Source organism: Micropterus salmoides, unplaced genomic scaffold, assembly GCF_014851395.1.
Source record: "Micropterus salmoides isolate LMB-PRFRI ecotype aquatic unplaced genomic scaffold, ASM1485139v1 Ms_hic_scaffold_6, whole genome shotgun sequence".
NCBI classification, from domain to species: domain Eukaryota; kingdom Metazoa; phylum Chordata; class Actinopteri; order Centrarchiformes; family Centrarchidae; genus Micropterus; species Micropterus salmoides.
This window is the reverse complement of record NW_024044348.1, coordinates 11,302,116-11,317,129: the sequence shown is the minus strand read 5'-3', so window position 1 is coordinate 11,317,129 and position 15,014 is coordinate 11,302,116. Positions and strand designations below refer to the sequence as shown.

Here is a 15,014-nt window from a genome sequence, read left to right as displayed (position 1 = left end):
AATTTTAATTATTTTATCATAGACAGAAACACTCAAAATATTTAATTCTGCTCTTCCCTTGGCTTCACCTTGTATTCAGTTTGGCTGGATTTTCAATTCAAGTTATTAAAATAGATATAAAGTCTTCTCTCTTCTCTTTAAATATCTCATGACAAAAGTAAATTAACGTATTATAAGACAAAAACATTTATACAGTAAACATCAAAACAGGTCTGTCTTCACCAAAGCTTTATCATGGTGGGCTTTTCTTAAGGGTCTGGACAAGAAGGATAAAGAGATGATAACATGAGGAGTCTTGGCCAGAAGGATCACCTTAATCTACTGTTCATCTCAATCAATCCCAACATTTGTTGTCTGTTTTTGTACAGATAAAAGAAGAGCGATTACATTACCATGGGTTAGACTAATTGTGTCCAACATATTTAGGTGTTCCTTACTTAGTATTTGTTAGTTGTGTAGACTAAAGGCTGCCACAGTGTGGTATACCACAGCAATCTAATTTTCAAACATCTGCTGAAGAAACCCAAGAGACACTTTCTAATGCATGCTTAAATGTAAATTACAGTGTATTACAACTTGGGTCATAGTTTTGCGCCTCCACCCATCAGTTCTTTGTACAGAAGAAGTAAGAGGTCTAATGGGGCAAGAAACCCTAACAGTCAGATGATCACACAGTATGGAGGCTGCTGCTGACTACGGTAGCTACTTTCTCATCAGTTGATGCCGGTACCACACGCATTATGCAAACGGATAAAGTAGTCAAGGTAGAGTAGCCAGAGGATTGCTATAGCCATGGCATATCCTTATGTGTTGACTGGTAAACAACACCGTACAGGTGTTTTTACGCATCATGATTAAGAAATGGCAACAGCAGTTTTTATTTCACCAGGCACATATTTGCAGTATATTCATTATAATGTTCTTGTAAATGAAATAATAAAAAAAAATAGTTACAAGTAGCGCCGTTACTAGTTTAACTACATTTCTCAATAGTGTGGTGGTAGCGTCGCTCTTTTCTGAATCAAATAGCTTTTCGGTAACGAAGCTCTTTTATTGACAGAGTAGCGCAGTAGCTTCCAGACGCGCTACATTTTGCCAAGCATTTCTGAAGGATCAGTAAGTGACGCCACCGCCACACATGGACCTGTATGTGCAGCCAGCAGAAGCGCTTCTGTGTGACGGTGACATCACGTACCGATCCTTGGGCTGATGCCTGCGACTTTGCTGCAGGGGAACAAAGACATGTGCGACTGAGTTTACTTTCTATTGTGATAGTTATTGTAACACCTCTTGTGAGAAGGATCAGGGTCCAGCCTGGACACCTCTTCCTCTAGTGAGGAGGAAACTTTGATATGTAGTGGCTTGTTTCCATGAGATGAGATGAGAGATTTCTCTCTCGCTCTCTCTCAGGCCTATTGCCACAAATGTTTAGGTTGCAATGTTGCCAGAGCACAAATTCACATATAAACAATAAAAAATATATAATTAATTAATAATGTGATAATTAAGTTACTTTATACAAACAACAATGCTTCTCTGTTTGTTGCATGAGGAAATACATTTAGCTGCAATGATATGGCATTAAGTAGGCGAGTTCTGTGTGTCTGATTAAGCGCTCTCTGTCACACACACTGTTTGGAGCAGGTTTTTAGTCTTCTTTTGCTACTGTGGAATGAAGTTGGTTCAATTTAAACTAGGTGTGTGTGTGTGTGTGTGTGTGTGTGTGTGTGTGTGTGTGCACGCTATATGTATAGGAGGTGCATACGTAGTAAAACTTCTCCGTTTTAAAACAAAAAAGAATTAGTGTGGATGGGGCCTTAGAAACCAATTCTCAATCCTCTTCAGTCCTTCCCTTTGGTCCAGCTCATATTAGGCTTATCACGTGTGAAAAGCACTACCACTCCCAACCTTTTAACCTCTTAGCCCATTTATGACCCAGAGCCATTTAGACTCAATTGGATGTTACCAACACCTCAGCTCTCTAAAGCCACGCGCTGACCTAGCCATCCATCAATGTCAGCCTTTGTTTTTTATTACACACAATCTCAGAGGTCCATCTTGTCCACCAATCTAACTGACTCTATGGCTTATAAATACAATAACAAGGACACACAGGCTATTTTTGTGACTCATGGATGCAGCAGTGCAATTAAAACAAGCACATTTGCCTGGTGCGACTGTGGTGACATCTACTTAGACACCCACAGCTGTTCCTTTAGTCACGCAGACCATTTTCTCCATTGATTTCACCTCATTGATTAAACTGGATATTGAAGGGCCAAACCTCTTTGGTTAATTGGTGGTAACCCGGTATCTTGTATCCAGATATTTTCAGATTGTGTCTAGAAATAGTAGTATTGCAGTTTACACCTGACGTCACAGCACTTCATGCATCTTGAGTGAACTCTTTTGATTCGGGGCTGTTTTGGCGGCAAAAGGGTGATCTACACAATATTAGGCAGGTGGTCAAAATCCCCACAATACATCCTTCCTTCCTGAAGATTATAATGTTCAATTGAATCCTTCAACATTTACTAGTGACTGATGTATTTTACAGTTATTATTAATTAAGCAAGTTCACAAAGAATGACATTTGATTTTTATGATAATTTGCTTGTTAAATTAGCAGTAATGAATGACAAGGTGTCCTGATATAGGAAAATGATATTTAGGCCTCGGTTTGGTTGTGGGTGCTGAATATTTGTAGTGTGTTAAGTGTTTTGTATATATATTGGTTATAGGTAGACTGTTGGGATCTTTAAGTATTTCTCCAGACAATTTGGCTAAATTATCTAATGATTGAGAACCTGAAAAAGCGTAATCTGAAGTCTGAATGGAGAGGAAAAAAGTGTTTTCAGCCTCAAGCTAAATGACTATGAAATCATTCTGATATGAAATGATTGGTTGAGCATTTGGTATCCTCTGGAGGTTAGTTTGACACAATGATGTTCCAATTTATTCATCGTACATTTACATACATTCATTCATTTAGCTGACTCTTTTATCCAAAGCAACTTATGCCTTTGGAGCAACTAGGGGTTAAGTGTCTTGCTCAGGGACACATTGTCATGTCACTGTGGGGACTTGAACCCGGGTCGATCACACCAAAGGCATGTGTCTTGTCATCACCACCCCATCTTAAATGAAATGTAACTGAAAAATCTACAATACAAACACAAAAAAACAGCAAGTATACAAACAAGAAACTTCTGCTGTAACAATTATTGCCTATAGGTGTCGCAAGACATAGGTTTTTAGCAGCTTTGTGTCGTTGCCTGTAGATGGCAACATTGACATGGCATCATCTGCAGATCCTAACTTTTGCAGCTGTTACTTTCCTTTCCTTGGAAGCCGTGCAATGTGGCATGTGCAGAAGTGGTCCAACAATGGGTGAATGCCATAAGACACCTTCTAAAAATACAAATCAGCAATATTAACTGCTGCAACTTTTTGAGCAATGTTGCTGGGCAGTCTTGCTAGTGGCAAGTCTGACTATGTTTTGAACGGATAGCGGCGGTGCAGGGCGGGTGCGGAGTAGTGGGGGAAGGGGATTACAGTAGTAATCTTTACTCATTACCATTGACGGCAATGTTGCCCTGCACAATTGCTCTGAAAGTTGCTCTGTGTATCATCAGCTTTACACCATATCATTAAACCAACAATCTGAGAAAAGAGTGGGTGTAGGGCAGTTCTACAGCAAACAGAAAACCAACAGCTGTTGTGTTGTAATTTCTTTCCCAGCCACAAGAGACTTGTTCTCAAAAAGGATGTCCATTCATGGAATTAAGGAAAATATTGACTTTCAGTTTTTATCATGGTAAGATATAAGCAAAACAATCCCTTCAACTTTTTTTATTTGAGTTCCTTAGCTTTGCTGCTTCAAATGTGTTGAATATTTTGTAAACCTATTTGTTTATGTTTGTATGTACATGCATGTCTATCGGTGTTTTAGGTTTCTATCGGTTTGTGACAGTTAGGAGACCCATTATAGCTGTATCAGGTGAAAGAGTCAGGGGGAGAGAGAAAGGCAGCTCGCTGTCCATGCAGCAGTGTAAAAGTACCATGTTAGCCCTGATCCAGGAGGCCAGTCTCTAACACACAGCCCCCAACTTCAGACATAGAGAGAGGCCCTATGAATACTGCATGATGGAGCTTTTATTACAGAGCGAGCTGGAGTGTAAATAAGATCCAAGCAATGGGGCACGTTTACTGGGGTCAGATCAGGGGGAAGTGGCGGGGGGTTGCTATGTAACCTTGTCCCCATGTCTCCCGCTGTCACAAGCCTGTCACTGTAACTCATACAGGGATGTTCGGCCCTGAGGAGGTCAAGGACAGTCTGAGAATAAAGCTTTAACCAAGCAGTAGTCACAACATAGTTCCTGCCCTAAAACATGCGTTTTCTTAAAACTTTGGGATTTCCAAACTCTTGTATATCTAAAACTGTGAATTACCATTAATATTGGGCCTGTTTTGCTTGAAGTAATATTGTAGAGATATTGCTATTTTGAAACTACAAGTAGTGTACAGTATATGGATGGTTTTAATGTCTGTTTGTCTTGATCTAACTCTAGCCAGAATTAATCAGGAAAAAAACAGCATTGGCTTTCATAAGCAGATCTGAGACTTTGCTTGAAGTATACACAAAAATTGTACACACTCAGATTAAACTTGTGCATATAGTATCCCACGTACACAAAGCTACACTTTACATGTGTTAAAGTAGTAGTTAGGTGCATTTAGCCACAGGCTGGGTATGTCTTTCAGCATGTCTTGAATTCTCATTGATAACTACAAGTTGTTTAGCATGTTTAATCTCTTATCAGGCTTCCTTACACATACACAACCTGCCCAGTCAGTATTTAACATGTCTACCCCTGCAATCTTGCCTCAATTAACATCTTCATCTTAATTAAGAGGCAGCAGTCATGCTTAACTGGTATTGATTGTAGCTTAAAGGAAGACCGAGACATCAAAATGGAAACAAGGCCGTCAGCCTTATGTGCAAAGAACTCTTTTCCAGAAAAGATGGCACTATCACTCTCGGAGCAAAAAGAACTAACACTGTCCATGTAAGTCAGAAGGCTTGTGGTTTGTTCTATTAACTTAAGCTTAATGTTTATCTTTTGCCATTTCATATTTTGTTTGTTTATCTTTTGTGTGTAAACTTTTGGTCAAAGCTACGTGATGGCTGACAAAACTTGTCATGTTGCTTGAAACAAATTAAAGAGAAAATTTCTATTTCAACAATTGTGGACCTCCTACACGCAATATTAATTAAAGGACAATATGAAAATAATCAAAGGTCTATAAACGACAGCTCACATATACCATGGCATAGCTACAGTCAGAGACTAGTCTTCATTCTTACTATAGGTAAATACACACTAAATGACATGGGACTAATAGGTGTCATTAATTAAGGCTGGGCCAGTTTTGAGGTGTCTGGCCGAGGAGCAATGTGATACTCCAATCTACATTAATCACACCTTGCACCATACACATCCTCCCTGGAAGACCCACTGACAGTTGAGTAGCCAGGTATCACATTATCTAAGCCTGTTTGCAAGCTAACCAGCCTGTGTGACGTACACCACCTCATCCCCATCACTTGGCAGCTGTTGGACAGTATTTGTCCTTGAGGATTGTATGTTGAGAAGTCCTGAGGTATTATCACTGGTGCCGTAAACTAACCTTCAAGGGCTGTAACTAAAGCCAAAGTTTGGCATGAAGGACTTTGATAATTAAATCATTACGGGGCTGGTCTGTGGCTGCTGCTTTACTTGCAACTCAAAACTCTGTCTGGAACAGCTAGTGATAGGGCTGGCTGGATCTGGTTTTGGGTGGTGATCTCTGACCTTTTAAGAGAAATGACAGATGAAACACTCGACAGGTGTCTGTGTTTCTGAGCAACAGAAGAGTTAGCATGACAGAATGCCTCTATGAGTTATATCCTTTCATTACCCATCACTTGCCCTTTATGTACATTATTAGTACATTACATAACAATTTGTTGCTGATTGCTTTGATCAACATTTGTTTTTTAACCACACCCAAACAGTGACATTACATCGTTATTTTGGGGCAGAGTACAGGGGATTTTTGCTAAACAGAGTGTAATAGGCAAATATAAAGCTAAAAACTATATTAACTTCAAAATCTCAACTCAGGTTACCACTGAAATACACGCAAGTAACTGCTTTTTACCTTTTAATATAATTTTGTGTTTTGTCTCTATAGAGCATACCATCTTCTTGGCAAGCGGGTTTTAGCTGTCAAGGTGAGAACTCCTTCCACATTGATGACAATAGTTACTCTTTAATGAGTGACCCTTAATCTAGTCCACTTCTACAGAACTTGTTAATGTTGTGTTAATTAAAGGCTTTACCTTTTCTTCCCATTGTGGTTACAGGTCATTCCCCTGGATATCACGGTGGAATTACAGAAGCAGATCATGTCAGAATTAGAAATTCTCTACAAGGTTAGTTTTTTCTGATTACAGCTGTTCCTCCTAACCAAAACAATTTCTATTTTCTCCACTCAATGTTACTGTCCTACCAATTCTACAGTGCCGTTTATCGCCTCTAGTCTTACCATGTAAGCTAGGGATCAGTGATAAATAGACTAAGGCATGTGAATTTACTGGTCACCGTTTGTGAAACAGGAGGGTTTTTTTCTGTTGCACCTAAAATGTACAGGCCCAAAAACTGTGAGCATGAAAACTCACTTAAATTGAGCATGAATGCACTTTGTGTTATCAACATTGAACCCGAAGAAAGAAGTTACGGTTATCCTAAGACAGTGGGAACATAAACTAACCTGAGCTCAGTCACGTGTTTCACCATGACAACATTTTGCTCAGTGAGCCCTCTTCCCATGCAGTGTGTGGAATTAAATCATAAATAAAGTATTTTCTTTCCAAACAAAAAGAGCCAATGAGTGATGCATTTGAGCTCGGACCACAATCACTTAAGCATGAGAAACTTAAAATTTTGTACAATGCAGTGTCACATAATCACTTTTGCACTCAAATTCATAATGAGGATAATGTAGAAACAACATTTTTTTTTTTATCACAGATAAATATTTTGGCATGCCGTTTAACGATCACATTGTCTCTTCCCTTGATTGCAGTGTGATTCACCCTACATCATCACTTTCTTCAGTGCCTTTTTTGTAGAGAACAGGATATCAATATGCACAGAATTTATGGACGGTGAGTTTTTATGTGGCTTAAGCTAGATCATATGCTTTGTCTTTGCTTGACACAGCTGTGTAGAAGAGACTTTGGGGAACTGTCCTCTGTCTCTCTGCTGTGTATCCATTTACACTTCTGCAGATCAAGAGAACATCTTATCGCTGTGAGCTGCTTAGCATGCCTGTGTGCTAAAAGGTACAAGGGTGTGATAAATCTTGACTTAAGTGCATTTGTAGGTGTGTTTGTATGTGTGTCTCTAGACTGGTGTGAGATGGGGGACTCTATGTTTTTAGATGTGTGTGTTAATGCAATGATTCCCCTGTTTCACACATTTGCCAGCTTGTCAGCAAAGTCTGCCTAACATCTCAGCGCTCTTTACTTCATGAAACTTTTGTAATTTCCAGTTGTGCTTGATTACTGCCAACAAGAAATTACAGTGTTCCTTGTTTATGTTGTATTGATATGACAAATACATATCAATAAAATTAAATTGTCAGCAAGTGGCATTACAACAAATATTGAAGACTCACTTTAATTTTCAAGTACATTTTGAAACATACCAGTAATGTGTCTCTCTGCAGTAAACAGCTATTCTAAGAATGTCCAGCATTTTAAAAATTTCCTTTTCTTCTCTGCTTTGTTTTTCTTTGACCGTTTTTGTTTTTGACTGTTTGACATTTTTGATGTTGATCTTGTCGGCCACAACCAAATAGAAGCTAATTGTTAAAATATTTAAATGAAAACAGGTGTACTGTGTTTAGACACATATTTTGTTGATATTTTGTTTCAAGTATTTTGTCGAGTTATGCTAATGCCCTCAGTAGTGCTCATATTTACTTCTAACTATGAAATATATATTTTTAATTTATATTGTGTAAATTGCTGGATCTGGATCCAGATGAATTTGTAAGCAAAACATTTGTGTTAGTTGTTTGGATAGGTGTGAAATGTTGTGGCAAAAATGAATTTGGCTTTGTGTCGTGCCAAAAAGGCCATTAGCAGACTAGTTAAGACATTGTACAAAATGTAATGACTCATTTGTCTTTTGCAGGTGGCTCTCTGGACGTGTACAAAAGAATTCCAGAGCATGTGCTGGGGAGGATCGCACTAGCAGTAAGTTTTCATGAAGTACTCAAAATCTCTCTATTAGTAGTTTGATTACAGAGTGAATCTTATTTCAATTGAAAGGTGTGTTCTTAATTAATACATTTATTTATTATGTAATTAAGTATGTAATCTATTAGAGTGCTCTGCCATATGTGTCTGGCGGGTACAGTTTTCTGTGTGACCTGTTATTTGTTTGTCGGATACAGAACCACTCTGAGGAAAAAACTCACTTTACTATTAATGAAATAAAAGAAAATAGAACCACAGGTGTGAATTCATCAACTAGCTTCTATTTGGTTGTGGCCGACAATGTCAGTGTTGTTTTCCCCTTATCCTCCCCTCTCACCCTTTCTCTCTCCCTTTCTGCTCTGTTAAAACTAGCATTTTGATAGAAATGGCCTTGATGTTGATCAATGCATGCCTCTTTTCCACACTCATTATCCTTCCCCTGTCTCCAGCTTCTCTTTACTGTCTCCCCCTTTTAACTTTGTCCGTAATCAAACAATGACAGCTATTTAGTCAGTGTTAATTCTAATTCACAGCTTTGCCTCCTTTCCACTGTCACAGTTGTTAATTATCACAGAAGGAAAAGCACCCAAGAGGGTGTGAGTGAAGCTGCACACTGCAGTTGTTGCACTTGCCCCACCACCTTTTGAGGCAGCAGGACTTCAGAGAGCTTTTGTGCTTCCTTAATTTATCTCTGAGGTTGTCATGCATCAGAGATGGATGACAGGAGCTAGAGGCTAGAATCAGCTCTCACATCCCATAAATGAAAGAAATCACCACAAAGCAGTATTACACATTTGGAGATGAGTAATACTTAAACAAAATTATAATAATTATATGGATGTTTTACAGATCTAAACAGGTGTAGTCATGTGTGTCTGTGACTGGAACAAAAATTGACTTGGCAAATTGAGAGCTTTGATGTGCACCTCAGCTCTCCCTTTGCTGCCACAGTCTGATACAAAGTCTGTACTAGTGCAGCTGACATACCTAAACTGTAGTCAATTTTAGGATCTTTACTTCCCATTATGAAGGTAGCTGCATTCCTCTGCCTGGGGCAAGTTCTCCCCCTCGCTTGGGTTGAGTTAGCAGGAGCACCAGCCCCAAGAAGATGAAGCCTTTGTAGAGAGATTCATCGCCTCAGATGGAAACCATGGTTGCAGTCTGAAGCTGATGATACACAGGGCAACCTTTTGAGCAATCTTGCTGGTGGCAAGTCTGACTATGTATTGAATGGAAAGCCTTTTTCCAGATATGCATCAGAGTGAGATGCAGACTGTCGTGGACAAAATCCACGCTGTTGGGTTTAAAAGCATACAGGATTTTACAAGAAAGCTAATCAGTGACATCCTCTGGTCGTCATTTATGAAACTGGCAGCACCGCTTCTGGTTAACAGTCTAAGGACAACATCGATACAAAATTAGAGAGAACCGTGACCGCACAGCATTTCATGATGAATCTTGTCAAACCATAAGGAGGTTAGGACCTTACTAACCACCTCAGCAACTCGTGCCATGACAGCCAGCTTGTGAGGTGTAAACAGGGTCATTGTCATTTTCCCCTCCCCATAAGTTCTGTTTGTATAGTTCAGTTTGTATAGTTCAACTGGAGGTTACTACTCCACAAGAATTACATTTCAGCCAATGTGTGCTGGTTAAATGTTGAATGATGTCGAAATTAATATATTTTTTCTTTGTCTGTGTTTCTAGGTAGTCAAAGGCCTGACATATCTGTGGAGCCTGAAGATACTTCACAGAGGTGAGTAAGGTAGTGCGCAGGCTCTGTGTTATTACAAAAAGAGCAGAGTTGATAAAGACAAGCTACAGAGTGCTGATGTTGCAGTTCTATCAAGCAGTTTGTCTCCGCAGATGTCAAGCCTTCCAATATGCTGGTGAACACCCGGGGACAAGTCAAGCTCTGTGACTTTGGTGTCAGCACACAGGTACACTGATTTGTTTGTGTGAGCAGGAGAGAGAGAGGGAGAGAGAGGATGGAAGAGAGAAGAATGAAAACAATTGTCCATAGCTGCATCACCACAGTCCTGTGCAGTCTCTGCGTTTATGTGTGTGCAGATCTGTGTGCATATGGTCAACCTGTCAATCACTGAATCCATTTTCAACTCAAAACATCAGCGCCATCCCAAGGGTCTTCCTCTCACATTAACTCCCCCTGCCACCTCCATTGTTCTGTAGCCACAAAAAAAAATCACTTGTTATAATTATGACCCATACACACACAACAGCAAAGCCTCATTGATATGTATTCAGTAGTTGCGGAGAAAGCGTGGGTGGCAGACAATAGCTTAGTCAGTGTGTGTGTGGCAGTGTGTGTGTTTGTAATGCAATCATCAGGGACAGACCTTCAGCGTTCCCCAAAACATCAACCCAGGGGACTCTGTCTTCCTTTTCAGCACACACACACACACACACACACACACACACACACACACACACACACACATATACATGCACATATCATCTCTTCTGTGGCAAATTATTCCTTTTTAACCTCCCCTTTGGAACCTCCAAGGTGAATTTTACACCATGTTTATGTAACAGAAGTGACTTGTTGTCCATTGACTCGTCCTCTGTCTTTTTAACTCTTTTTTGCTGTTTATCTCTCGTTCACACATATACACTCTCCCTCCCCCTCTCACATTGCAGGGCATTCTCAAAAAAAAAATCAGCCATAAGGGAACAGACACTCATTATCACAGTCCTGTCATTGATGGCATGTGCCATTGTTTTCACACACACACAGATTCACTAATGTCTCCTTGTCTGTTCCCTTGTGCACGGGCTGAGCAGCCCAGAATATCAACCTGACATGTCAATAGATTTAGATAATGTAAGTTAGACCCAGCTCCCTTCTTTTCTATTTCCTAATATAGGACAATGAAGTAGTGACTCCTAAAAGTTATTTATACTGCTTAAGGTGGCTTATTGTGGTCATTTGAATAGTCTGAATACATATTGATATAACAATTTTCTTACCCACTATTAATCTGCTTATTTAATTTGCAGTTGGTGAATTCTATTGCCAAAACGTATGTGGGAACTAACGCATACATGGCGGTGAGTGACCCCTTAAGTTTAGTCTCATGTCAAATAATTTTCAAGTTGTATGACAGATGACGCATGTCCACAACTGGAGGCCTATCAGTGTCTTGCATAATCTTTGTGAAAGTGGTGGCTTTTCAGCTACTGGAGCATCTGAATTATTGTCATCATCATCCACTTGATCCAATGCAGTTTGGCTTTAAAAATCTTTCTACAGAAACTGCAAATTGTTATTTTATAGAAAAGATAGAAAGTATGCTAATCAGTAATGTATAGAAATTATTGAAAGACAGACAGTTATGTCTCTGCCTGAATGTATACACACTGGTCTGTCCTGCAGGTGTATTTATTTGTGTTATGTGGAATTAATACTTTTTATATTGTTATATGTGCGTTGTATACACGCCCAGGGACAACAGATTGGGAACAGACAGGAATTTCATTGGGCTATATCTGGTGCCATACATTTACATTTTCCCTGTTTTAAATAAACCAATATATGAAAATAAAAAATGATTGCACAGGAATCAGAGCCTCCAACGTTGTCCTTACAGTTTTTGATATTTGTTTTCACAGCCAGAGAGGATATCAGGAGAACAATACGGTATCCATGCAGACGTATGGAGTGTGGGAATCTCTTTCATGGAGGTATGACTGTATATAAATGGCTCCATATTTTGTAATTATACAGTCCGGTATTATGTACTTTAAATAAAATAGATTGTATTGTATGTCTTCAGACTGACTGTTGCTCATTGACTGAGCAGTATATGGAGCGTAGGTGTTGTGTGTCCAGGTGCATGTGCATCAGTATCTCTGTTCATCTCTGCCAATAGAATTGATCGAGTGCTTGACTGACACCCTGCGTTTTCAAAAAACATTTTAATTTCAGTATTCCACTTCCCTGGTCTCCAGTCTTCCCACTGACGTTATTGATTGTCCATCTGTTTCTGTCCACCGCTCTCCCTCTGCTGTATAACAAATGATTTGGACTTCTGCCTCGCTTTTGTTTGTCAATAATGTTTAATATCATTACAATTATAACAATAATGGATGAGTTCACAGGGAAGGAGCCTTGTCAAAAGTATTGACATAATCTCTGTGATAAAGATAGAGTTTTAGAGCACTGGACCCCCTGGCCGTATTCTCTTTATTTCAAGCCGTGGATGTGTGCATTAAGCAAAATTAAGTGGCTTGCAGTCTCACTGAATTTGGATTGATCTTTAGTTTACTAGTTGGTCTATTTATGTTCAAGGAAAGACTGTGAGCATTTTGACGTTTTAATAACATAATATTGCCAATAAGCTGCCCTTGACCAAGATGAAAAATGCCCACCCCAATTGCCTAATGTCAAGAGCGGTCACCCAACGCCCCAGCCGTCCCACAATCCTGTCCTCCTTTGCTTTATCCCTCTATTTTGTTCTCCGCAGGTGGTAATCGTGGGGGGGTTATTAACTAATAGCTGATGTTGTTTGATGAGGAAGTGTTATCAGCAGGTGGGCGCTGAGCTTACCTCAAAGACTGAAAGTCTCAAATTCTGCATGCTTCAGTGGCTATAGCAGCATTTTCCTTCTGTTTTCACACTTGAATTCCATTCCATTAAGACACTGGCAATAGCAGTGCATGTATACATTTATACATGTGAAAATATATACAAGGGGAGGAAACATTATCATGAGCGTCTGTGTAGTCTATGGAGTCCAAAACAGCAGCCACGCAACAAATTCTACCTTTTGAGAAGCTTGTAATTTGTCAGAGAAATGTTGATTCCTTCAAAGGCCATCATTTCTTATGTTGGTATCATGGACTTTGTCAAGGATATGCAGTATACTGTACACACACACTCACAGTATCTATAAGGGGATGGGTAAAATATTAGGCACACTCTAAAAATACAAAGTTATAAAATTGCCTATTATAAACTGCACAAATGTAGGCATCATGGAGGAGTGCTGTTTGTACAGTTGTTTACAGATTATTTTTTATTATTTCAGATGTCTCAAGAAGAATCTAAGAATATCCTGAAGCACTTAATTTTACTTTCTTTCCCATACAGCTGGCGCTAGGCATGTTCCCCTATCCACAGGTGAGCTATTTTCACTGTTTCATTGATTTGCATTTCAGGCTAATTGTTTTCATTTTTTATTTATTTCTGCCTTAAAAAATATCCAGATTTTTAAAAAAGGAGACGATTTGTTTAAACTGATTGTGGTTGTGATGATTCCTTTTGCAAGAAAACACTTAGTTTACAGTAACAGTCCTCAGTGGTTAAACTACAGTTTTTGTGCTGCAAATCACAATTTGTTTTCCAGATCAGATTTTCTGCCTTTTTAGGCAATTTAGATTTTTAAAATAAGATTTAATGAGATTTATTTTGTAAATACTGTATTTTATATACATTTTAAACATTATACATAATAAGGTTTTCTAATGATTCCTAACTTTGAACTTTTTTTCTGATTCAACTTTAACTGCTGAATCATGATTCAATGCCCTGAATGAGACTAAGATGTCTGTTGACCTTGACATATAATTTTCAGTCATGTATATTACTTTCTAGATTAGTTGTTAAATGTATAAATGTACTGTTTGGGTTCATTCTTTTCCCACTCATTACACTAAGTTAAAATCCTGCTCAAATGTAATTGCCGACCACAGAAGTGACTTCCCAATCCCATCAAGTCTTAATTAGCCTTTTAAGATGGGTTTATCTCACTAATCTCTAGCTAAGCAATCTAAATCTGGTTACCTCAGTTCACCTCCTGGCCCTTCGCCTTCACAAATGTGAAGGCACAGATTTTATCTAATGAAGAGTTTGTTCTTAGTTCTACACTGTTATAGTGTGAAAATTATGCTTTGAAAATCTTAATTATATTATAGAAAGGTTGTGATTTAAAATTTCTGCTTAAACAAGTCATCCATGGACACTAGTTAGAACTTTTTGTACAGTTTGATTAACAAGTCTTGACAGTGCTCTGTGTATTGGCACATTTGATCATTTTCTGTGTAATTTTCCTGCGGGCTTAATAATGTATGCAACACTTGGACTGCTCTGTCAGTCAAATGAATAAAGTGACTGCTTGCTTTCATGATGGCAACTCTCCTTTCTGAAAAAGAAGCAACCAATTTACTAAACGCTTGAGTTGGATGTCATGTGAGACTTCTCAGCATTAAAATGAACTGAGATTTATCTTAGGCCATAGGTGTTTTGGATGTTAACCTCAGTTACTTCTGTTTTAAGATGTTATTCTATTAATGTTATCTATTGTGGGCTGAGGGTAACCCAAATGTGTTTTTACAAGAATTAGATCAGCACCTAGTTGTGTCCTTTCACAGCGAACAGCCGTCTGTGAGACAGATTGTAGTTGAGATGTAGCAATTCACTTGTTGTTGTTGTTCATTAATTCTTAAGCCATGATGAAAGGCATATGCAAACCTTTGTGTAAGAGAGCAAAGGTACGTTTATACAGCACTTAATTTGTATGGTGATGTAAATGTCACACACCGATCAATCTGTGTGTCTACATGTGTGGTGTGTGTGTATTACTATAGCCTAGGGCATGTCTGAATCCTTCCTTCATTTAATGCTTCCATTATCATGTTAATTGTTAGTGTATTTTTGCAAATGAATGGTAGTTTAATCTAC

At 38.8% G+C, this 15,014-nt stretch overlaps 1 protein-coding gene across 2 annotated transcripts in view; it reads left to right on the top strand.

Annotated features, from left to right (window-relative positions):
* Positions 1-15,014, top strand: part of map2k5 (mitogen-activated protein kinase kinase 5) — a 63,753-nt gene that overhangs the window by 14,970 nt on the left and 33,769 nt on the right. For both annotated transcript variants that reach the window (XM_038701287.1, XM_038701286.1), the window contains exons 9-17: positions 6,238-6,277; positions 6,410-6,478; positions 7,132-7,213; positions 8,247-8,308; positions 10,019-10,067; positions 10,178-10,251; positions 11,333-11,383; positions 11,945-12,016; positions 13,425-13,454. In XM_038701287.1, the coding sequence (XP_038557215.1) occupies positions 6,238-6,277; positions 6,410-6,478; positions 7,132-7,213; positions 8,247-8,308; positions 10,019-10,067; positions 10,178-10,251; positions 11,333-11,383; positions 11,945-12,016; positions 13,425-13,454 (529 nt within the window). The remainder of the gene's footprint in view (positions 1-6,237; positions 6,278-6,409; positions 6,479-7,131; positions 7,214-8,246; positions 8,309-10,018; positions 10,068-10,177; positions 10,252-11,332; positions 11,384-11,944; positions 12,017-13,424; positions 13,455-15,014) is intronic.